This window comes from Oncorhynchus clarkii, chromosome 5 (assembly GCF_045791955.1).
Source record: "Oncorhynchus clarkii lewisi isolate Uvic-CL-2024 chromosome 5, UVic_Ocla_1.0, whole genome shotgun sequence".
Classification (NCBI taxonomy): domain Eukaryota; kingdom Metazoa; phylum Chordata; class Actinopteri; order Salmoniformes; family Salmonidae; genus Oncorhynchus; species Oncorhynchus clarkii.
In genome coordinates this window covers 42,106,982-42,131,579 of record NC_092151.1, presented here as the reverse complement: position 1 = coordinate 42,131,579, position 24,598 = coordinate 42,106,982, and the positions used below count along the sequence as shown (strand labels likewise).

General features: G+C 43.5%; 1 protein-coding gene across 2 annotated transcripts in view; it reads right to left on the bottom strand.

Annotated features, from left to right (window-relative positions):
* The window catches only part of LOC139408866 (alpha-mannosidase 2-like), a 77,525-nt gene that overhangs the window by 12,164 nt on the left and 40,763 nt on the right, over positions 1-24,598 (bottom strand). For both annotated transcript variants that reach the window (XM_071153268.1, XM_071153269.1), the window contains exons 10-16: positions 15,117-15,302; positions 14,767-14,881; positions 14,146-14,213; positions 13,746-13,911; positions 13,277-13,507; positions 2,375-2,497; positions 1,910-2,024 (exon numbers count right to left, since the gene is read on the bottom strand). In XM_071153268.1, coding sequence (XP_071009369.1) covers positions 1,910-2,024; positions 2,375-2,497; positions 13,277-13,507; positions 13,746-13,911; positions 14,146-14,213; positions 14,767-14,881; positions 15,117-15,302 — 1,004 coding nt within the window. The remainder of the gene's footprint in view (positions 1-1,909; positions 2,025-2,374; positions 2,498-13,276; positions 13,508-13,745; positions 13,912-14,145; positions 14,214-14,766; positions 14,882-15,116; positions 15,303-24,598) is intronic.

Here is a 24,598-nt window from a genome sequence, read left to right as displayed (position 1 = left end):
CAGGATGCTTTACTATTGGCATGGCACAGGACTGATGGTAGCGCTCACCTTGTCTTCTCCGGACAAGCTTTTTTCTGGATGCCTCAAACAATCGGAAAGGGGATTCATCAGAGAAAATGACTTTACCCCCATCCTTAGCAGTCCAATCCCTGTATCCTTTGCAGAATATCAGTCTGTCCCTGATGTTTTTCCTGGAGAGAAGTGGCTTCTTTGCTGCCCTTCTTGACACCAGGCCATCCTCCAAAAGTCTTTGACTCACTGTGCGTGCAGATGCACTCACACCTGCCTGCTGCCATTCCTGAGAAAGCTCTGTACTGGTGGTGCCCCAATCCCGCAGCTGAATCAACTTTAGGAGATGGTCCTGGCGCTTGCTGGACTTTCTTGGGCGCCCTGAAGCCTTCTTCACAACAATTGAACCGCTCTCCTTGAAGTTCTTGATGATCTGATAAATGGTTGATTAAGGTGCAATCTTACTGGCTGCAATATCCTTGCCTGTGAAGCCCTTTTTGTGCAAAGCAATGATGAAGGCACGTGTTTCCTTTCAGGTAACCATGGTTAACAGAGGAAGAAAAAAGATTCCAAGCACCACTCAGCATCAGCATGACAGAGTGATCTCCATCCTTGTCCTCGTCAACACTCACACCTGTGTTAACGAGAGAATCACTGACATGATGTCAGCTGGTCCTTTTGTGGCAGGGATGAAATGCAGTGGAATTTTTTTGGGGGGATTCAGTTAATTTGCATGGCAAAGAGGGACTTTGCAATTAATTGCAATTCATCTTCATAACATTCTGAAGTATATGCAAATTGCCATCATACAAATTGAGGCAGCAGACTTTGTGAAAATTAATATTTATGTAATTCTCAAAACTTTTGGCCACGACTGTACATGATTCCATATGCGTTATTTCATAGTTTTGATGTCTTCACTATTATTCTACAATGTAGAAAACAGTAAAAAATAAAAAATAAACCTTGAATGAGTAGGTGTGTCCAAACTTTTGACTGGTACTGTACATTTTTTGGGAATACATCTTGCATTGTTTGATATCATTTTACATACCTAACTTAATTAATCCACCGAGAGGAAAAATAACAAAACAGTTGAAAAAATGTTGCCCCAGTTCTTCAGATGAAAAAAAATAAATAAACATAACCCCAGAAATAATGCAAAACATGAATAAATATATCTAAGAAGAAAAAATCCACAGTTACAGTACATAGACTTTGGGTGAATGCAAAAGCAGTAAAAAATAAATTGGGTCTCAACATTGAGCCATTAAATATCGTAAATACATTAATAGAGGACCGATGTCACAGTGAAACATTCCAAATGGGTAAATTACAACTACAGTGATACGTCTCGCAACATGTAGACTGTCTCTCTATATACTGTACCCTCAGGTCAAAATATGCAATGAAACCATTCTTCAGTAAGAAATCTGCATGCTGGGTCCAATTAAGGCCTGTTTGGCTGTGTGATGACATGCAGCCCTTCAGGGGCTCCCTGGGTAGCATGACTGCAGCTTCCCTTTTATCGACGAGCACGCAAACAAAACAACACACATTTTCTCTTCGAAAGCAAGCCATTCAAAAGGTTTTTGCACTGACTAAACCGTCTCCCTCCCTCTCTCTCGACTATCCTAGTAAGCTCACTGAGTGAGTCTTCGCGTGGCTCATCTACAGACAGAGTTTTGGATCTTCTCCCATTTCAAAGACAAAACATTACGTTTCAGGGTGTTTTTGATATTTCAACGTTCTGTTTTTCTGATTTTGATACATGCAGGCTACGAAGGTCGCATGCATGTTTGTACAACTGCTTTCAGTTGATCACTGATCAGGTGTAACAGTGTATGGAGTCAATTGTAGATTGGCCACACATGCGCACGCACACACATTCCATCATTACCTTGAACATGATAGAGGCGTAGAGTGTGCGTCACATGATCAAAGGTAGTGGTGATCTCAGAGAACACAGATCCCTTGGTAACCCTTATCACTGGAGGCCGAGCGGGAGAGTACATCTGGAGGAGCACAGAAAACCAATGGGGATCAAATCACTCATAACACCCTCTCCCATCCATCCTCTGCCAATAATACCTCCTACAGAGAGTGTGCCGGCAAGGGAGCACAAATAAGGGAGAAAAGAGAGGGAAACTGGGGTAACAGAACTACTCTCTGATTCAGTGGTTTGGTTAAATGCAGAAGACACATTTCGGGATGAATGCATTCCATTGTGCAGCTGACTTGGTATCTCCTTTCCCTTTACTGTAAGAGCTGAAAGCACTCTCCTCTTTACAAGGTTTCAGTGCCGCTGTAATGCTACACGTTGACAAAGGAGAATCAATCACGTTTAATAAAGTTGCCGAGTTACCTTGGCTTCCCCGTCAGGCAGGAACAAGTAGGCTCCGCTTTTATCTCGGTTGCTGGTTGTGCCGTACCACGCAAACTCCACCTTGATCTGGTGTTCTGAGCCGTCCTCTTTCAGCTTCAATCTCTGCGGATGTCAGTCAGAAGAAGGTCGGATTCAACACTTGCATCATCACCATTACATTGGCAGCTTGACATGAATAAAGAGAGCTAACGGATATGCTGTAATAATACACAGACTGTATCCTGTGTTGTTGTAGTTGAGGTGGTTTGGTGAACAATGTGATGAGCTTGTGTGACGACTAATCTCGCCTGAAGACCTGAAGACTTGTTTTGTTTCCGAGAACTCATGCCTATGCTTTAGCTCAGAGGAATAATGTAGTCTTCTGTCACACAGACGACCCTGGTTTGATACCACGTCAGTACCATTAACAGTCTAGAAGTGTGATACATTCCTTGCGACCTTTCAGTGCAGGTCACAGTCACTAAATACTTCATGACTCTGGTTCAGTGCTAATATTAGAATAGGCTTGAATTATAGTCGTGCCGGTCACCACGACTATAGTATGGGATTGATTGAAGCTCAATGTAAATTCAAATCTCTCTAGCATCCTATCTAAGCCAATATGACACCAATGAATGAAAATTCTAAACCAATTTGATTGGAGGTACAACACACTCTCCCCGCCTCTCGTCATGACCCGTCCGGCCGTTACCGAGAACCACTATACCGGATTTCTGACAGGGTTGTCAGACAATTTTTTCCCCAAACCTAGCTCAGTCTTTAGACGTCGATTAAAACGAGGCTACAGCGCCCATAAGGTGACCATTAGACTTAAATCCATTTGGATTGAATATGTTTGTAGGTGTAACAGTTTTTATTGAATTCACAATTTACTGTTCTCGCGTGCACATTTTATTTTTATTTAACCTTTATTTAACTAGGCAAGTCAGTTACGAACAAATTCTTATTTACAATGACATCCTACCGGGTACTAGTGGGTTAACTGCTTTGTTCAGGGGCTTAACGACATATTTTTACCTTGTCAGCTCGGGGATTCAAGCCAGGAACCTTTCGGTTACTGGCCCAACGCTCTAACCACTAGGCTACCTGCCGCCCCTGATTCACATTTCTGCCCAATAAAAACCAACAATGTGCTACTTTTTTGTAGCGTTTCTGATAATGCTAACATCTTTTTAGCCGAATCTCAGAGATCTTGTCATGTATTGTCATGTTGTGTGTTTCTGTCCTTTCCCTTCACCCTGTCTCCCTCTGCTGGTCGTTGTTAGGTTACCTTTTCTCCCCCTGTTTCCCCCAGCTGTGCCTTGTCTCCTCCTAACTACCCATTCACCCCGTTTCCCACCTGTTCCCTTTTTCCCTCTGATTAGGTCCCTATATCTCTCTCTGTTTTTGTTCCTGTCCTTGTCGGATTCTTGTTTGTTGTGTTTCATGCCTGAGCCAGACTATCGTCATGTTTGCTGTAACCTTGTCCTGTCCTGTCGGAATCTGCCGGTCTATCTGAGCCTACCTATGTTTGGTTATTAAAGAAGCTCTGTTTAAGTTAGTTCGCTTTTGGGTCCTCATTCACTCACCGTAACAGAAGAATCCGACCCCGTAACAGAAGAATCCGACCAAGAATGGACCCAGCGACTTCGGATCCTCTCCACTCAGCCGTCGGGATCCAGGGAGCGATGCTAGGCAGACACGAGCAGGAATTGTCTGCTGCTCGACATGCCGTTGAGACCCTGGCCACCCAAGTCTCCAACCTCACAGAACAGGTTCACCATCTCCGCCTCGATCCACCGGCCACTTCCAGGGCTTTCGAATCTCCGGAGCCCAGAATCAATAACCCGCCGTGTTACTCTGGGGAGCCCACTGAATGCCGCTCGTTCCTCACCCAGTGTGATATTGTGTTTTCTCTCCAGCCCAACACTTACGCCAGGAGCACTGCTCGTGTCGCCTACGTCATATCTCTCCTTACTGGACGGGCTCGTGAGTGGGGCACGGCAATCTGGGAGGCAAGGGCTGAGTGTACTAACCAGTATCAGGACTTTAAGGAGGAGATGATACGGGTTTTTGATCGATCTGTTTTTGGGGAGGAGGCTTCCAGGGCCCTGTCTTCCCTATGTCAAGGCAATCGATCCATAACAGACTACTCTATTGAGTTTCGCACTCTTGCTGCCTCCAGTGGCTGGAACGAGCCGGCCTTGCTCGCTCGTCTTCTGGAGGGTCTCCGCGCAGAGGTAAAGGATGAGATTCTCTCCCGGGAGGTTCCTTCCAGCGTGGATTCCTTGATTGAACTCGCTATTCGCATTGAGCGACGGGTTGATCTTCGTCACCGAGCTCGTGGAAAGGAGCTCGCGCTCTCCGTTGCCCCCCTCTCCGCATCACTACCATCTTCCTCTGCCGGCTCGGGAGCTGAGCCTATGCAGCTGGGAGGTATCCGCATCTCGACTAAGGAGAGGGAACGGAGAATCACCAACCGCCTCTGTCTCTATTGCGGTTCTGCTGGTCATTTTGTCACTTCATGTCCAGTAAAAGCCAGAGCTCATCAGTAAGCGGAGGGCTACTGGTGAGCGCTACTACTCCTGTCTCTCCTTCAAGATCCTGCACTACCTTGTCGGTCCATCTACGCTGGACCGGTTCGTCAGCTTCCTGCAGTGCCTTAATAGACTCTGGGGCGGAGGGCTGTTTTATGGACGAGACCTGGGCTCGGGAACATGACATTCCTCTCAGACAGTTAAGGGAGTCCACGGCCTTGTTCGCCCTGGATGGTAGTCCTCTCCCCAGGATTCAGCGTGAGACGCTACCTTTAACCCTCACTGTTTCTGGTAATCATAGCGAAACCATTTCTTTTTTGATTTTTCGTTCACCTTTTACACCTGTTGTTTTGGGCCATCCCTGGCTAGTTTGTCATAATCCTTCCATTAATTGGTCTAGTAATTCTATCCTCTCCTGGAACGTCTCTTGTCATGTGAAATGTTTAATGTCTGCTATCCCTCCTGTTTCCTCTGTCTCTTCTTCACAGGAGGAGCCTGGTGATTTGACAGGGGTGCCGGAGGAATATCACGATCTGCGCACGGTGTTCAGTCGGTCCAGGGCCACCTCTCTTCCTCCACACCTGTCGTATGATTGTAGTATTGATCTCCTTCCGGGAACCACTCCCCCCCGGGGTAGACTATACTCTCTGTCGGCTCCCGAACGTAAGGCTCTCGAGGATTATTTGTCTGTAGCTCTTGACGCCGGTACCATAGTCCCCTCCTCCTCTCCCGCCGGAGCGGGGTTTTTTTTTGTCAAGAAGAAGGACGGGTCTCTGCGCCCCTGCATAGATTATCGAGGGCTGAATGACATAACAGTTAAGAATCGTTATCCGCTTCCTCTTATGTCTTCAGCCTTCGAGATCCTGCAGGGAGCCAGGTTTTTCACTAAGTTGGACCTTCGTAACGCTTACCATCTCGTGCGCATCAGGGAGGGGGACGAGTGGAAGACGGCGTTTAACACTCCGTTAGGGCACTTTGAATACCGGGTTCTTCCTTTCGGCCTCGCTAACGCTCCAGCTGTCTTTCAGGCATTAGTCAATGATGTCCTGAGAGACATGCTGAACATCTTTGTTTTCGTTTACCTTGACGATATCCTGATTTTTTCACCGTCACTCCAGATTCATCTTCAGCACGTTCGACGTGTCCTCCAGCGCCTTTTAGAGAATTGTCTTTTTGTGAAGGCTGAGAAGTGCACTTTTCATGCCTCCTCCGTCACATTTCTCGGTTCTGTTATTTCCGCTGAAGGCATTAAGATGGATCCCGCTAAGGTCCAAGCTGTCATTGATTGGCCCGCCCCTAAGTCACGCGTCGAGCTGCAGCGCTTTCTCGGCTTCGCGAACTTCTATCGTCGTTTCATCCGTAATTTCGGTCAGGTGGCAGCTCCTCTCACAGCCCTTACTTCTGTCAAGACGTGCTTTAAGTGGTCCGTTTCCGCCCAGGGAGCTTTTGATCTCCTCAAGAATCGTTTTACATCCGCTCCTATCCTTGTTACACCTGACGTCTCTAGACAGTTCGTTGTCGAGGTTGACGCGTCAGAGGTGGGCGTGGGAGCCATTCTTTCTCAGCGCTCTCTCTCTGACGACAAGGTCCACCCATGCGCGTATTTTTCTCATCGCCTGTCGCCGTCGGAACGTAACTATGATGTGGGAAACCGCGAACTGCTCGCCATCCGGTTAGCCCTAGGCGAATGGCGACAGTGGTTGGAGGGGGCGACCGTTCCTTTTGTCGTTTGGACTGACCATAGGAACCTTGAGTACATCCGTTCTGCCAAACGACTTAATGCGCGTCAGGCGCGTTGGGCGCTGTTTTTCGCTCGTTTCGAGTTCGTGATTTCTTATCGTCCGGGCTCTAAGAACACCAAGCCTGATGCTTTATCTCGTCTCTTCAGTTCTTCAGTAGCCTCCACTGACCCCGAGGGGATTCTCCCTGAGGGGCGTGTTGTCGGGTTGACTGTCTGGGGAATTGAGAGGCAGGTAAAGCAAGCGCTCACTCACACTCCGTCGCCGCGCGCTTGTCCTAGGAACCTTCTTTTCGTTCCCGTTCCTACTCGTCTGGCCGTTCTTCAGTGGGCTCACTCTGCCAAGTTAGCCGGCCACCCTGGCGTTCGGGGTACGCTTGCTTCCATTCGCCAGCGTTTTTGGTGGCCCACCCGGGAGCATGACACGCGTCGTTTCGTGGCTGCTTGTTCGGTCTGCGCGCAGACTAAGTCCGGTAACTCCCCTCCTGCCGGCCGTCTCAGGCCGCTTCCCATTCCCTCTCGACCGTGGTCTCACATCGCCTTAGATTTTGTCACCGGACTGCCTTCGTCAGCGGGGAAGACTGTTATTCTTACGGTTGTCGATAGGTTCTCTAAGGCGGCTCATTTCATTCCCCTTGCTAAGCTTCCTTCTGCTAAAGAGACGGCACAAATCATCATCGAGAATGTTTTCAGAATTCATGGCCTTCCGTCAGACGTCGTTTCGGACAGAGGTCCGCAATTCACGTCTCAATTTTGGAGGGAGTTTTGCCGTTTGATTGGGGCTTCCGTCAGTCTCTCTTCCGGCTTTCACCCCCAGTCTAACGGTCAAGCAGAACGGGCCAATCAGACTATTGGTCGCATCTTACGCAGTCTTTCTTTTCGCAACCCTGCGTCTTGGTCAGAACAGCTCCCCTGGGCAGAATACGCCCACAACTCGCTTCCTTCGTCTGCGACCGGGCTATCTCCTTTTCAGAGTAGCCTCGGGTACCAGCCTCCGCTGTTCTCATCTCAGTTCGCCGAGTCCAGCGTCCCCTCCGCTCAGGCTTTTGTCCAACGTTGCGAGCGCACCTGGAAGAGGGTCAGGTCTGCACTTTGCCGTTATAGGACGCAGACTGTGAGGGCTGCTAATAAGCGTAGAACTAAGAGTCCTAGATATTGTCGCGGTCAGAGAGTTTGGCTCTCCACTCAGAACCTTCCCCTTAAGACGGCTTCTCGCAAGTTGACCCCGCGGTTCATTGGTCCGTTCCGTATTTCTCGGGTCATTAATCCTGTCGCAGTTCGACTTCTTCTTCCGCGATACCTTCGTCGCGTCCACCCGGTCTTCCATGTCTCCTGTATTAAGCCCGTTCTTCGCGCCCCCGCTCGTCTTCCCCCCCCCCCCCCATCCTTGTCGAGGGCGCACCCATCTACAGGGTCCGCAGGATTTTGGACATGCGTCCTCGGGGCCGTGGTCACCAGTACCTCGTTGATTGGGAGGGGTACGGTCCTGAGGAGAGGAGTTGGGTTCCCTCTCGGGACGTGCTGGACCGTGCGCTGATCGAGGATTTCCTCCGTTGCCGCCAGGTTTCCTCCTCGAGTGCGCCAGGAGGCGCTCGGTGAGTGGGGGGGTACTGTCATGTATTGTCATGTTGTGTGTTTCTGTCCTTTCCCTTCACCCTGTCTCCCTCTGCTGGTCGTTGTTAGGTTACCTTTTCTCCCCCTGTTTCCCCCAGCTGTGCCTTGTCTCCTCCTAACTACCCATTCACCCCGTTTCCCACCTGTTCCCTTTTTCCCTCTGATTAGGTCCCTATATCTCTCTCTGTTTTTGTTCCTGTCCTTGTCGGATTCTTGTTTGTTGTGTTTCATGCCTGAGCCAGACTATCGTCATGTTTGCTGTAACCTTGTCCTGTCCTGTCGGAATCTGCCGGTCTATCTGAGCCTACCTATGTTTGGTTATTAAAGAAGCTCTGTTTAAGTTAGTTCGCTTTTGGGTCCTCATTCACTCACCGTAACAGAAGAATCCGACCCCGTAACAGATCTAAAACCAGGTTGAGCAACTCGGCTGCTGCGCAACAGTAATAGCTAACTAGTAGAAGGCTAGCAGCTGAAGTTAGCTTAGCTAACACCAGTTGGATGAGAAGCAAAAAGAGGGTGCTAGGTATATTTTGCTATGGAAGGTTTTTCATATTGACTGAAGTCATCTGTGTAAACGTCTGACCTGGACACTTGTGTGTAATCAGAGCACAAACAAATAAGCTAGCTAACAGAGATCGTAGTGTACAGGTTAGCGTCTCCGCCCTGATATTTTGACCATTCTCTTTCGTGTATAGTTTTTGACATTCCCCTCTCTTTCCCGACATACACACTAGTGCTAATTTTTATTTATTAGGGGTCTCTTAAAAATAAGATTTGGGGTTTGTTGGACATTTTTGAGTGGCAAGGGACAGGGAGTGTGACGTGTATGTAGTACTAGTGTGTGCGTCATTGCTACTACGGTGGAGAGACCAGCTCTCAATCTCTCAAGGAGGACGTCGTTGCCCTCATCCGTCAGATGCATGCCATCCCTACGGTACATCCCAGGGACACACTGCTTAAATGGCAGACTTACCAGCTCTGCAGTTGAATTGTTAAACAAGCATTTGATTACCCCCTCTCCTGACGTGCACACAAGAGCAGTGGACCTCTACACCAATCTTTGTGCTGCAGGGAATGCCCCAGCCTGCTTAATGGCCAGGATAGATGCCATTTATAAATGTGGGGAATCTGTTCTCTTTTACTGGGGTTGGACTGCTGTGTACAGCGTTACTACGAACATTTGTAGCTAAAGGATTTCGACCGCCTATCCAACGTCAGAATTGTAAATATGTATTCTTTAAAAAATATTTTGTACAGGTGTGGTAGAACTGTGCTTGAACAAGAAAGCCTGCATAACCTTGTAGCTCTTAAAGAGCAATTGTGGCCATCCCTGAACTGTATGTACAACGTTGACTATATCTGATAAATGTACTTTTGATTGTAAATCTTATATTTTGCAATAACTCATTATTGTTTACAGGTAATGTAGTACTATGCACTTCTTCAGTAGTTGTCACCTTCCGGTGTAAAAAACATGGAAATTAAAAACATTTTTTTTTTGTTTTAGGTGAGAAGTCGGCATTGATCTGAAATTCACCTGAGCACCACAAAGCGTACTTCACCCATGCTCTACCAAGGTTTTGCAGCACACATCTTTGACCTACTACGGTAGCTAGGTTTGTCTATTTGACTTCCAGCAGTGTGTGGGCAGGTTAGTCTGGATTCAGACCTTTTTCAAACAACCTAATTCATACTATTCAGAGGGATCATGGACTTTGCAGTGTCCTGCTATTAAAATAATATATATATATCATCAGTATGTATGTATTTTTCAGATACAGGCCTATTGTAAATGTGTATTATTGTAGCGGCATCATCTGTATTGCAAAAAGAAATACAAATACACATATAACTTTAAGCTACATAGTCTTTTGACAAAGGCGATAAACTGCCCATTGATCACCACAGCAGTTGATAAAACAGGGCCATGTTTGAAATACAAGTGGTTCTGAGCTTATGTAAATACAACGCAGGTAAGCTAACGGTGACAGAAATCAGGAATGCAGACATGCTCTATAGACCTCTATATCTACAGTGCCTTGCGAAAGTATTCGGCCCCCTTGAACTTTGCGACCTTTTGCCACATTTCAGCCTTCAAACATAAAGATATAAAACTGTATTTTTTTGTGAAGAATCAACAACAAGTGGGACACAATCATGAAGTGGAATGACATTTATTGGATATTTCAAACTTTTTTAACAAATCAAAAACTGAAAAATTTGGCGTGCTAAATTATTCAGCCCCCTTTACTTTCAGTGCAGCAAACTCTCTCCAGAAGTTCAGTGAGGATCTCTGAATGATCCAATGTTGACCTAAATGACTAATGATGATAAATACAATCCACCTGTGTGTAATCAAGTCTCCGTATAAATGCACCTGCACTGTGATAGTCTCAGAGGTCCGTTAAAAGCGCAGAGAGCATCAGACCACTGCAAATCTACCAAGACCTGGCCGTCCCTCTAAACTTTCAGCTCATACAAGGAGAAGACTGATCAGAGATGCAGCCAAGAGGCCCATGATCACTCTGGATGAACTGCAGAGATCTACAGCTGAGGTGGGAGACTCTGTCCATAGGACAACAATCAGTCGTGTATTGCACAAATCTGGTCTTTATGGAAGAGTGGCAAGAAGAAAGCCATTTCTTAAAGATATCCATAAAAAGTGTTGTTTAAAGTTTGCCACAAGCCACCTGGGAGACACACCAAACATGTGGAAGAAGGTGCTCTGGTCAGATGAAACCAAAATTTTACTTTTTGGCAACAATGCAAGACGTGATGTTTGGCGTAAAAGCAACACAGCTCATCACCCTGAACACACCCTCCCCACTGTCAAACATGGTGGTGGCAGCATCATGGTTTGGGCCTGCTTTTCTTCAGCAGGGACAGGGAAGATGGTTAAAATTGATGGGAAGATGGATGGAGCCAAATACAGGACCATTCTGGAAGAAAACCTGATGGAGTCTGCGAAAGACCTGAGACTGGGAAAGAGATTTGTCTTCCAACAAGACAATGATCCAAAACATAAAGCAAAATCTACAATGGAATGGTTCAAAAATAAACATATCCAGGTGTTAGAATGGCCAAGTCAAAGTCCAGACCTGAATCCAATCGAGAATCTGTGGAAAGAACTGAAAACTGCTGTTCACAAATGCTCTCCATCCAACCTCACTGAGCTCGAGCTGTTTTGCAAGGAGGAATGGGAAAAAATGTCAGTCTCTCGATGTGCAAAACTGATAGAGACATACCCCAAGCGACTTACAGCTGTAATCGCAGCAAAAGGTGGCGCTACAAAGTATTAACTTAAGGGGGCTGAATAATTTTGCACGCCCAATTTTTCAGTTTTTGATTTGTTAAAAAAGTTTGAAATATCCAATAAATGTTGTTCCACTTCATGATTGTGTCCCACGTGTTGTTGATTCTTCACAAAAAAATACAGTTTTATATCTTTATGTTTGAAGCCTGAAATGTGGCAAAAGGTCGCAAAGTTCAAGGGGGCCGAATACTTTCGCAAGGCACTGTATATGAGTGACTGAGTCGAACACACCACCACCTCCTGTTCTTATGTTGGGTACCTACTGACCCAAAAATAGGTATTTTTCAATGACATGTATTGTTAAAATAAAGGTTTAAGGAAATACAGGCAGGAACCACATTACTACAAGACAAAATAGCTCAATCAAGCCTCATTGTCTTGTAAGTATAAAAACAAAGCTTGCTTTCATATAATAAAACCTCCTCTAAGAGTATGAATTAGGCTGTTTGAGAAGGTTTGAAGTAACCTGCCGACACATTGTGGTAAGTACCATAAACCAACATAGCTCCTGTAGTAGGTCAAAGCTGTGTGCTGGAAAACCTTGGTAGAGCATGGGTGAAGTACGCATTGTGGTGCTTGTGTGAATTTCCTTTCTTTTTCGGCTTCAGACCAATGCCTACTTCTCACTTAAAACGTAGTTTTTGTTTTTTAATTATATAACACTTTTTCAGGAGTTCTGCATTGTGCCCTGCTGTGTTGTGAAGTGCTATGCTTTACTAAGCTATGCTTTACTTTACTAAGCTATTTTTTACTATGCTATACTTTACTAAGCTATGCTATAAGCTATGCTTTACTAAGCTATGCTTTACTTTACTAAGCTATGCTTTACTAAGCTATGCTTTACTAAGCTATGCTATAAGCTATGCTTTACTAAGCTATGCTTTACTTTACTAAGCTATGCTTTACTAAGCTATGCTATACTTTACTAAGCTATTCTTTACTATGCTATTCTTTACTAAACTATGCTTTACTAAACTATGCTTTACTAAACTATGCTATACTAAACTATGCTTTACTAAGCTATTCTTTACTATGCTATGCTTTACTAAACTATGCTTTACTAAACTATTCTTTACTAAGCTATGCTTTACTAAACTATGCTTTACTAAACTATGCTTTACTAAACTATGCTATACTAAACTATGCTTTACTAAGCTATGCTATACATTACTAAGCTATTCTTTACTATGCTATTCTTTACTAAACTATGCTTTACTAAACTATGCTTTACTAAACTATTCTTTACTAAACTATGCTTTACTAAACTATGCTTTACTAAACTATGCTATACTAAACTATGCTTTACTAAGCTATTCTTTACTATGCTATGCTTTACTAAACTATGCTTTACTAAACTATGCTTTACTAAACTATGCTTTACTAAACTATTCTTTACTAAGCTATGCTTTACTAAACTATGCTTTACTAAACTATGCTTTACTAAACTATGCTTTACTAAGCTATGCTATACTTTACTATGCTATTCTTTACTATGCTATTCTTTACTAAACTATGCTTTACTAAACTATGCTTTACTAAACTATGCTATACTAAACTATACTTTACTAAGCTATGCTTTACTAAGCTATGCTATACTTTACTAAGCTATTCTTTGCTATGCTATGCTTTACTAAACTATGCCATGTTATGCTTTACCGTGCAATGGTATGCTTTGTTATGCTATGCTGTGCATGTCTCACCTCCATCAGGCCGGTGATGGGGGAGCTCCAGACCTGGAGGTGGGGGTTGTGGATGCTGAGGGGGGTGGAGGCGTCCTGGGGGATGTTAACTGTGAAGTGCTTCACGTTGACGGAAAGCTCGCCGCTCTGCCTGAAGAAGACGTATTCTGCAGTCTCCGCTCTGCCGCTCGCAGCCTCACCTAACTGGTACACCCCAAGACCCAGCGCTGGCACCTGCGCTATGAATGACAACTGACCCCAAGAGAAAACACCATAACATGAGATAATGTGGGGGAAAGCATACATGAACATAAAAGATAAAATCACAATGAACTGGTAACACATTGGTAATCAATCTCCAGTTAATCTCCGTGGTAACCTCATAGTCCTACCTGATTCTGCCATTATAAAAAACGATTGATAAATAACATTCACATGGATAAATAAAGGCTAAATACAAACACAAACGACAAAAAATGGACAATTGTACCTGGAAGGCATCTGTGGAGGCTGTGGTGGGTTCGTTCCACACCGCGCTGACTTGAGCGGGGACGGGACGACCGTGGTCTGTGACCACACGTACGTGGGGAGTGTTCACATACACAGTCACCACTGACGTGCGGTCCTGCTCCGTGGGGTTGTAGACGACCACAGACCTGTGGGAAAATAGACAGGTTGGTGCGAGTTGCTAACGCTTTGAAAAGTCTGAAAGGCAAATTGGTCATAAAGAAAAGATTCCACAGCTGTTGTCATCAGGTTTAACATTGTTCAACCTGACCAGACTATTACTTCCTGTATTTTATCTAAATCATGTTTGCAATGTGAAAGGGGTCATAATATCAGGCAGAATGTGTAAGGGAAAAGGGAGGAAGATTTGTACGGTGCCTTACCTAGGCTGTGAGCTGATTTTCAGAACTGTTTTTCGAGGCAGGGCATCTTGAGCAGGCTGGATATCATCCTGAGAGAAATGAGATTAGAGTTGATTTGCAAAAGAACACCAATCTGGTATAGCTACACCAACACACAGTCTACGGGCTATATCCAGTCCTTATAGACTAGTTTTCAAAAAAATATATTTAATTTGAGTTTTTCTGGTATTGGTAATGCTTTTCAAAACGGAAAAGCTATTTAAACATCTAAGGCTCATTCACTTGAACACAATTTTCATTAGGTTTGGGTGAGTGAGATGCATATCGAGCGTCTTTTCAGCTGCTGTAGTGAAACCAGGAAGTGGAAGAGGATACTTTACTCTGAAAATTGATGTTGACTTCCTGCCCGGGCAATTTGCATATTCAAATCCTGATGTTGTGCCTCCTTCAGGGATTTGGCCGAAAGTAGAGTCTGGTAAACACTTCAAATGTAGCTATGGCACGCATTTCACTCCCTGCACCACCACCATAAACTGTCACCCTTTGAAAATCACTATACTAATCTGAAATGTTGCTATGTACAATCAACTACCTTGTGTTTCAACACTAAAATTAAAATGCCAACATTTTTTTTTAACTCACCATTTGAAGGAAGGCCTTTGAGGGATTGTAACTGTATGCACTTTTGTCCTTCAGCACCAGCCAGTGAGCGGAATTGACGATCACTTGTTTCAAATTCAAAATGGAATGAAACAATCTGAGAAGGGAGATTTGTTCTAATGAAATGCCCAGAGGAAAGCAGTCAAAGTTCTGAGTTTCACTTTAATTTAACCAACGTCTACAGCACGATGCTGGTAATAATCACAAAACCATGTCAGTGCCAATCCATAAAATTATTGATTAATCCTCGTGTTCACGTTTGAACTGCATCTCTCCCCATCAATTAAGACAATGAAAACTAATAAAGCAAGCAATAAAAAAAAAAGTGATACCTGATACCGTAGTCGATCACTACCAATTCCTTGCCGGTGCCTGTGATGGCGTCATGGTGCTGGAACAGGCCCAGGTTCCTCCTGGCTTCAGTGAGCAGTCTGTAATTCTCCATTGCTGGAAAATCATTCCGCTTCCCAGACCTCCTAATATGGGCCAGGGTGAGGGAGTAGATGATTTCAGCAGCCCTGAAGGACAGACAGAGAGAAGAGTTATTTTCTTCAGTATGCCTTTCCATGACACGAAGATAAGACATGGGTCGTGTTCATTAGGGAGGAAATGTTTTGAACAGGGAGATGCTACAGTGCCTTCAGAAAGTATTCAGACCCCTTGAATTTTTCCACATTTTGTTACGTTACAGCCTTATTCTAAAATGTATTTATTTTTTAAATACTCAGCAATCAACAGCAATCCCCAGCAATCCCCATAATTCCAAAGGTTTTTAGGAATGTTTGGAAATGTATTAAAAATAAAAAAAACAGAAATCCAATATTTACATAAGTATTCAGACCTTTTGCTATGAGACTCGAAATTGAGCTCAGGTACATCCTGTTTCCGTTGATCATCCTTGAGATGTGTATACAACTTGGAGTCCACCTGTGGTACATTCAATTGATTGGACATGATTTGAAAAGGCGCACATCTGTTTATATAAGGTCCCCCAGTTGACAGTGCCTGTCAGAGCAAAAACCAAGCCATGAGGTTGAAGGAATTGTCCGTAGAGCTCCAAGACGGGATTGTGTCGAAGCACACATCTGGGAAATGGTACCGAATAATTTCTGCTGAATTGAAGGTCCCAAGAACACAGTGGCAAACATCATGGAAGAAGTTGCAAGCATGACAAAACTGAGCAATCGGGGTAGTAGGGCCTTGGTCAGGAAGGTGACCAAGAACCCGATGGTCACAATGACAGAGCTCTAGAGTTCCTCTGTGGAGATGGGAGAACCTTCCAGAAGGACAACCATCTCTGCAGCACTCCACCAATCAGGCCTTTATGGTAGAGTGACCTGATGGAATCCACCCATCAGTAAAAGGCCCATGACAGCCCGCATGGTGTTTGCTAAAAGGCACCTAAAGGACTCCAAGACCATTAGAAACAAGATTCTCTGGTCTAATGAAACGAAGATTGAACTCTTTGGCCTGAATGGCAAGCGTCACTTCTGGAGGGAACCTGGCACCATCCCTATGGTGAAGTATGGTGGTGGCAGCATCAGGCTGTGGAGATGTTTTTCAGCGGCAGAGACTGGGGGACTAGTCAGGACCGAGGCAAAGATGAACGGAGTAAAGTACAGAGAGATCCTTAATGAAAACCTGCTCTAGAGCGCACAGGACCACAGATTGGGGTGAAGGTTCACCTTCTAACAGGACAACAACCCTAAGCACACAGCCAAGACAACGCAGGAGTGGCTTTGAGGCAAAGCATGGAGCATGGACATCTCTGGAGAGACCTGAAAATAGCTGTGTAGCAGCGCTCCAACCTGACAGAGCTTGAGAGGATCTGCCGAGAAGAATGGGAGAAACTCCCCAAATACAGGTGTGCCAAGCTTGTAGCATCACACCCAAGAAGACTCGAGGCTGTAATTGCAGCCAAAGTTGCTTCAACAAAGTACTGAGAAAAGGGTCTGAATACTTATGTAAATGTGATATTTCAGTTTTACATTTTTTTTTAAATAAATGAGCAAAAATGTCTAAATCCTGTTTTTGCTATTTCATTATTGGGTATTGTGGGCAGATTGATGAGATAAAAACAACAACAATTTAATCAATTTTAGAATAAGGCTGTAACCTAACAAAATGTGGAAAAAGTCAAGGGGTCGGACTACTTTCCAAAGGCACTGTATATGATTTGTCCAATAAGACCGCAGATTTTTGTTTTCTATTGCAAAAAGTTTTGTTTTGTTCACTCATGTCAGTGAAGTGACAAATAGTTGTTGATATATGGGTCATCATGGGCCAAGAGCGTAAGAAAAGTACTCCAAATTGACCACAGTTGGAAATCTCCCATATTTGATTGCAATCAGAGTCTCAGCTTGTGTTATGGAACCCATTTAACCCCCGAGCCACAACAATGAAAACTGAGCTGCTCTTCTCCCAAAATAGAGGTATTTTCATTTTCCCTAGATAGGGCTGTGGCGGTAATGACATTTTGTCCGTCGGTGATTATCAAGCAAATAACTGCCGTTCTCATGGTAATTGACCGTTAATGAACATAAACACATTTAGCATTTCCTGGCTTCCACGCATAGTGACATGACTGCCCTGTGAGGATCAGAATGGGTCAGATCAGCTCGGCCGGCGGTGGATGACAGTAGCCAGGCCCTCTCTCACCCAAAGAAGGGGGGAGGGAGCTGCTGGGGGGTTGACAGTTCACACCCTCTTGTAAATTACAGGAGAAGAGGACTCTCTTTTGTCCCCTCCAATATTAACCAAATGAATCCCTTTGTTAACAGACAGTCTTCCCGCCGAAACTCTAACAGTTTCTAAAGCAAATACTGGAACAATATTTCTAACATAAGAACGTAGGGAATGGTCAGTGGGGAATAATCATTTCAAATGGATTGTTATTTTGTGGTGTCATTAAAAATGGTATAAAGGAAATACTGTAACTTGGAAAGTATATCCCCTTTGTCTGTCAAGTTTCCATCAAATACATGCATATAATATGAAAAATGATGAAAGTATTAAGTAGGAATGTGAATTTAGGAGCCATAAGAGAATCTACCTCCTATAAACTGTGCATAAGTAGACACCCCCCGAGTGAGGTCAGAGAGCGTGTCAGTGTCACGTGTGCTCCCTCTCCAGTCTCTAGGTCACCAGGCTGCTTGTTATGGCGCACATCTGTCACCCTCGTTACGCGCACCTGTGCTTCATAAGACTCACCTGGACTCCATCACCTCCTTAATTACCTGCCCTATTTATGTCACTCCCTTTGGTTCCTTCCCCGAGCGTTATTGTAACCAAATGAACATTAGACCAGAAAAACGGTACCCTACACGGTTGAAATGGTTGGAACTTTGAACCTCAACATGAGGTAAAGAAAAAAGAAACTCACCTCCCAGACTAGACCAGAACATTGCCAGGCTGCAGCTGTGCATGTAAAGTGGTTGAAACTCTGACTATTAACACGAGGTGGAGAGAGGAGAAAACTCCCCTCTAGGACAATCACTGGTACGGCTGATTAGCTGTCCTAAGTCAAATATCTAGAAATGTTCATTTAAGTGGGACCATGCTATTACTCTTCAAATCATCCAACTGTACTATTCTCCTCAAACCATCGTATTACACTACTCTCATCACCCCACTAGGAACCATCGACACGGCTGGCTAGCCTATCTTCAAAGAAGCAGCTTCAGGAGCGAATGGAACAGAGTGAACTCTTTAGTTCTGTTCAGGACGGACAAAGACATTCACACATAAATACAATCATGATTTATTTTTTCAAAAGGGTGGTGGTTCATGTGCAAAGTATATGATTACTGTGAGAATAGTTTTGTAAATGTATCAATGATAAGTGTCTTTTTCTCTCTCTCCCTCTCCATGTTGTTATGTAAAAAGCCACCATATTGTGTCAGTCCACTAGGGACCTTTAATTATGTAAGAAGTGTGTATGTTTAATCTGTGTTATTATTTAGTTGGCTAGTAAATAAATAATTAAACCAATTTATGTAGTACTGAATCATAAGTAAGGCTGGGGGTTTTGCAGATCCAAGAAGGTTACGACTGTTCAGAATGACAATATGATAAAAGGTTATCATTAATGTGTTGACTGTTTTATGGATGTGATAGGTAAAGATCTTCAGAGTTTAATATGGAAGATGGTAACTCTTTAAACAGTTGTCCTTATGTTAGGCCCTGATCTGGCTATGGCTGTGGGCTACATATGGCTGTGGGCTACATTAGTTAATTTAGCAGAAAAGATTTGCTAAGAATTCCGTGGCACTATTTTATATGATTTTTTAGAATGAAGAATACAATTGAACATTGATGAATAAAATAGAAAGGGTATTTTCTCCAAATGATTTGAGGGAGTGCTCGCATGCAGCTATTCTGTGTTGAGGGGTTAACAAAGAAACAGGTCCTCCTATTTGCTTAATTTAGAGTTATTTATGCAACTGTAGTTGTGATACAAACGTTGGGCTATATGTTTAGATGTTGTATACATTCTGAGGCTGCATGATGCAACTCTAATGATGATTTGAAAAAAGTTGCATGAAAGGCATGAGCTATGCTTTGTTTTTTGAGCAGTACACACACTTAATCAGTCTCTCATTCACAATTTGACAAGCACTTGATAATGCCTCAAACTTCTCGGCGGCATCCCCATTGTATGGCAGTAATGCCCCCTAAAGAAATCCATGCCTTTTGCGGCCAGTGACTGTTGAGCCCTAGGGCCGAATATATTAAATATAATTCCATTCTCCTGGCTGTGGGCACCGAAGCACCTTTCACTCACATGGCTCTCTCAGAAAGCTCAATTCTTAGTAGCCAATGCCCGTCACGTGATCAGGTCTTTTTCACAGGCTACACGTGAAGACGGACACATCAGGGACGGAACGGCCAATTCCGAGGCGTATATTGACAATATTGAAAGAACTGTCCACATTTACTTTTCGTCAGCCAACAAGATGAGTAGGCCTAACAAACAGCAAAAGCACTAGCCTATGTCAATCTACTATCCAGCAAAATAACTAGCCTATGTCAATTTACTATCCCAATAGTACAAAAGTTGACCTATTATATTCTGTGAGAGAAAGAAATATTCAAAACATAGTCTGAGACAGTTGTGGGATGTGATAGATCCCAAATTAATACAACCATTAGCATCCAAAAAACATGTGTTTAAGCAATGAGGCTGATGCAACAGATCAGAACGTTTAGCTTAAATGTTGATCAACTATTAGGCTATTTCTTCACATCATAAGCGCAAATGTTCCAAAATGCAATCAATTAGCGGGGAAAGTGACCGCAAATGCTATTCTGCATGTAATGCTTTTATTATAAAGGTTAGCATTTTCATGGTGAAAATTATCTTCCCTAAACTTGATACTCACGCGCTGCGTATGTATGCCAGTTAGGCCTCCCGAGTGGGGCAGCGGTCTAAGGCAATGTTAGGGGAGGGTTTGGACAACTGGGATGTCCTTGTCACATCGCACTCTAGCGACTCCTTGTGGCGGCCTGGCGCATGCACGCTGACTTCAGTCGCTAGCTGTATGGTGTTTCATTTTAAGAAGTTATTTGGCCACTTTAGTCGTGATACAAACCTTACCATAACTACATGAGGTGTGTGATTATGATTTGAAAAAGTTGCAAAAAAAACTTAGCCTAGTGGTTAGAGCGTTGGACTAGTAACCGAAAGGTTGCAAGTTCAAAACCCCGAGCTGACAAGGTACAAATCTGTCGTTCTGCCCCTGAACAGGCAGTTCCTAGGCCGTCATTGACTTGCCTAGTTGAATAAATAAAAAAAATGTGCGGGGGTACAGGTTAGTTGAGGTAATTTGTACATGTAGGTAGGTGTGAAGTGACTATGAACAGATAATGAACAGCGAGTAGCAACAGTGTAAAAAAAACAAATAGAGTGGCGGGGGGTTGATGTAAATAGGTCTGGTGGCAAATTGTTCAGCAGTCTTATGGCTTGGGGGTAGAAGCAGTTAAGGAGCCAATTGGTCCTAGCTTGGTGCTTGCCGTGCGGTAGCAGAGAGAACAGTCTGTGACTGGAGTTTGACAATCTTTGGGGGCTTCCTCTGACACCGCCTAGTATATAGATCCTGGATGGCAGGAAGCTTGTGATAGCCCCACACTAGCCTCTATAGCCTTACGGTCAGATGCCGAGCAGTTGCCATACCAGGCGGTGATGCAACCGATCAGGATACTCTCGATGGTGCAGCTGTAGAACTTTTTCAGGATCTGGGGACAGCGTTGGACAGCGTTGTTTGTCAGCGTTGTTTGTCAGTGTCAGCAGAGTAGTACCCTGTCATTTGGCGTAATAAGAACGATTCTGCTAATGTCTCCAGTCATATAGAGTTGTACAATTGCATGAAATGTGTTTATAGAAGGCCATATTTTTCCCATGCAAAGAGGGAAGAAATGTATCTGATATCGCCTAGGAATATACTCGCTCAGCCATGCATTGAACTGTATTTTTTTTTGCGAACAGTGACTGAGTTATATTATTAGCCTCAATGATGACTATCCAATCTACTCATCACATTAGGAATAGTAGACTATCTTACATACGTCTGCAAATAGAATGATGCATGAAGTGCTTTATTATAAAGGTGCTTTTTTATGGTGAAAATGACTTTCCCCAAACTTGAAGCTCACACACCACCTATGTGTGCCAGGTTGTAAAGTGGATTCATGTGCTTAAAGTTAAGAATTGAGCAATAAATATAGCAGCACGAGAAAGCTGGGATCCTTTCTTTAAATAGTTGCCAGTCAAATCTCTGTTGTCACATGCTTATAAGAACACGTGTTTTGCTAGGCTCTGTGGGCATGTGACAACAGAGTTTTTGACTGGCAACTATTTAAAGAAAGGATCCCAGCTTTCTCGTGCCAAATCTTTTCAGTCTGCTGAGGGGGAAAAGGAGTTGTCGTGCCCTCTTCACAACTGTCTTGGTAATATTAAGCCCATTGCGTTGCTCTACAGCAGGAGTATAGCCTACCTGGCTGGCATGAAAATGAACCACAGGAAAAGCGTCCTTCATTTGCTAATTAAGTGCAGAGATGACATGTATTTTATTCCCCTGCTACTGTTCCGACAGGTGCATAATAACGGTTACATTCTAAATGTAAATGATGCCCAGCATGTGCAGTAAGACAAGAAACACCACATGCCTTTTTTTTGTTGCGACTTTTTCTAATCATAGTCACACACATCATGTAGCCTAGCGCATGGGCTTATAATTTGATTGTATCACAACTAAAGTGACCAAATAACGTATCCTATAGGCTTTAGGACCCCCTGGAACATGGTTGGAGAGCACAGAGCCCACAGAGCCTAGCAAAACACGTGTTCTTATAAGCATGTGGCAACAGAGATTTGACTGGCAACTATTTAAAGAAAGGATCCCAGCTTTCTCGTGCTGCTATATTTATTGCTCAATTCTTAACTTTAAGCACATGAATCCACTTTACAACCTGGCACACATGTGAGCTTCAAGTTTGGGGAAAGTCATTTTCACCATAAAAATGCACCTTTATAATAAAGCACTTCATGCATCATTCTATTTGCAGACGTATGTAAGATAGTCTACTATTCCTAATGTGATGAGTAGATTGGATAGTCATCATTGAGGCTAATAATATAACTCAGTCACTGTTCGCAAAAAAAAATACAGTTCAATGCATGGCTGAGCGAGTATATTCCTAGGCGATATCAGATACATTTCTTCCCTCTTTGCATGGGAAAAATATGGCCTTCTATAAACACATTTCATGCAATTGTACTACTCTTTATATGACTGGAGACATTATCAGAATCGTTCTTAATACGCCAAATTACAGGGTACTGGCAAACAACGTTGTCCATGTAATAGGTCTACAAGAAGGAGAGACACAAATTGAATATGCCGTCCATCAAAACTGGAGGAAATTATTGTCCAAAAAACAAACTTTTAAGTAACACGGACCCAATAATGATAAATAGTGAATATGCTCACCGGGGATATTGCCGATTCTCTCCACTGGTGCCAATAAGACAGGCTCTACTATTGTCCACTCAATTAAGTTGAGAATTTGAAATGATTAGTCTTTTCATTGTCTTCTCTTTACAGTTATAAACATTTGCTTTCCAAACTATGTTTTCCTGTGATTGTATTTTGAAATATTGCGGTATGCCTGGCTTGGCCTCTCTACTCTTCACAGTCACAATGCAACAATCATCTGCTCAAATTGCTTGCGCTACCTTTCCTTCTGACTGTAGGCAATACGATTTAAAGAAGGTAATGCTCCTCGGTGGCCAAATCATGCTTTAGTAGCCTATTATGAATAATTGTATTTATTTCTGTATAGATGGGAGTAGTTAGCCTATATCATTTGGGTAATTTAATTTAGGAATAGCTTCCCCTAGCCTTATGGATATGCTGCCTATGCTTGCATATTTAAAAACATAACCTGCCAAAATCAAAAAATATAGTCTTTGTAATACAGCTAAAGTTGCATAAATATCTCAAAATGAAGCATATAGTAGGACCTCACTCCCTCAGAAATCGTTTGGAGAAAATATCCTTACTAATTTATTCAGCTATGTTCAATTGTATTCTTCATGCTTTAAGATAATATAAAATAATGCCACAGAATTCTAAGCAAATCTTGTCTGCTAATGTCACGTTCGTCATAATGATCGGACCAAGGCGCAGAGTGGTAAGCGTACATTCTTATTTATTTAACGAATGAACACTGAACAAAATAACAATACGAACCGTGAAGCTAATATGAGTAGTGCAGACAGGCAACTAAACATAGAACAAGAACCCACAAACACAAAAGGTGAAATAGCTACCTAAATATGATCCCCAATCAGAGACAACGATAAACAGCTGCCTCTGATTGGGAACCATATCAGGCCACCATAGACATACATACTACCTAGATTAACAAAACCCCTACACATACAAAACCCATAGACAATACAAAAACTAGCATACCTACCCTAGTCACACCCTGAACTAACCAAAATAATAAAGAAAACAGAGATATCTCAGGTCAGGGCGTGACAGCTAAGCAAAGCCCACAGCCATATGGCATAGCCAGATCAGGGCCTAACCAGTGGAGGCTCCTCAGAGGAAATTTCATTTAAAAAAAAATAGTGAAACATTAACTTCTCTAGGGTAGGGGCAGCATTGGGGATTTTGGATGAAAAGCGTGCCCAAATTAAACTGCCTGCTACTCAGCCATAAAATAATATGCATATACTTAGTAGATTTGGATAGAAAACACTCTGAAGTTTCTAAAACAGCTTGAATGATGTCTGTGAGTATAACAGAAACCATATGGCAGGCAAAAACCTGATCCAACCAGGAAGTGGGAAATCTGAGGTTTGTAGTTTTTCAACTCATTGCCTATCGAATATACAGTGTCTATGGGGTCAACTTGCACTTCCTAAAGCTTCCACTAGATGTCACCAGTCTTTAGAACCTTGTTTGAGGCTTCTACTGTGAAGTGGGGGCGAATGAGAGGGGAATGAGTCAGAGGCCTGCCAGAGAGCCACGAGCTCAGTCTTGTGCGCTCACGTGAGAGCGAGCTCTGTTCCATTGCATTTCTACAGACAAAGGAATTCTCCGGTTGGAACATGTTACGGATACAAGTATCCTCTGTGTATCCTGTGAGTGTGTTTCTTTTCTCTCCTTCTCCCCTCACAGGTGAAAATCATCACTCCCCAATCAGTCACCAATCATCAATCAGAAGACACACCTCCTCCTGTTTCCTACCCAATCACCGTTCCTTTCCCTTTGTTTAAAAACCCTGTCAGTTGTTTGCTGTAGAG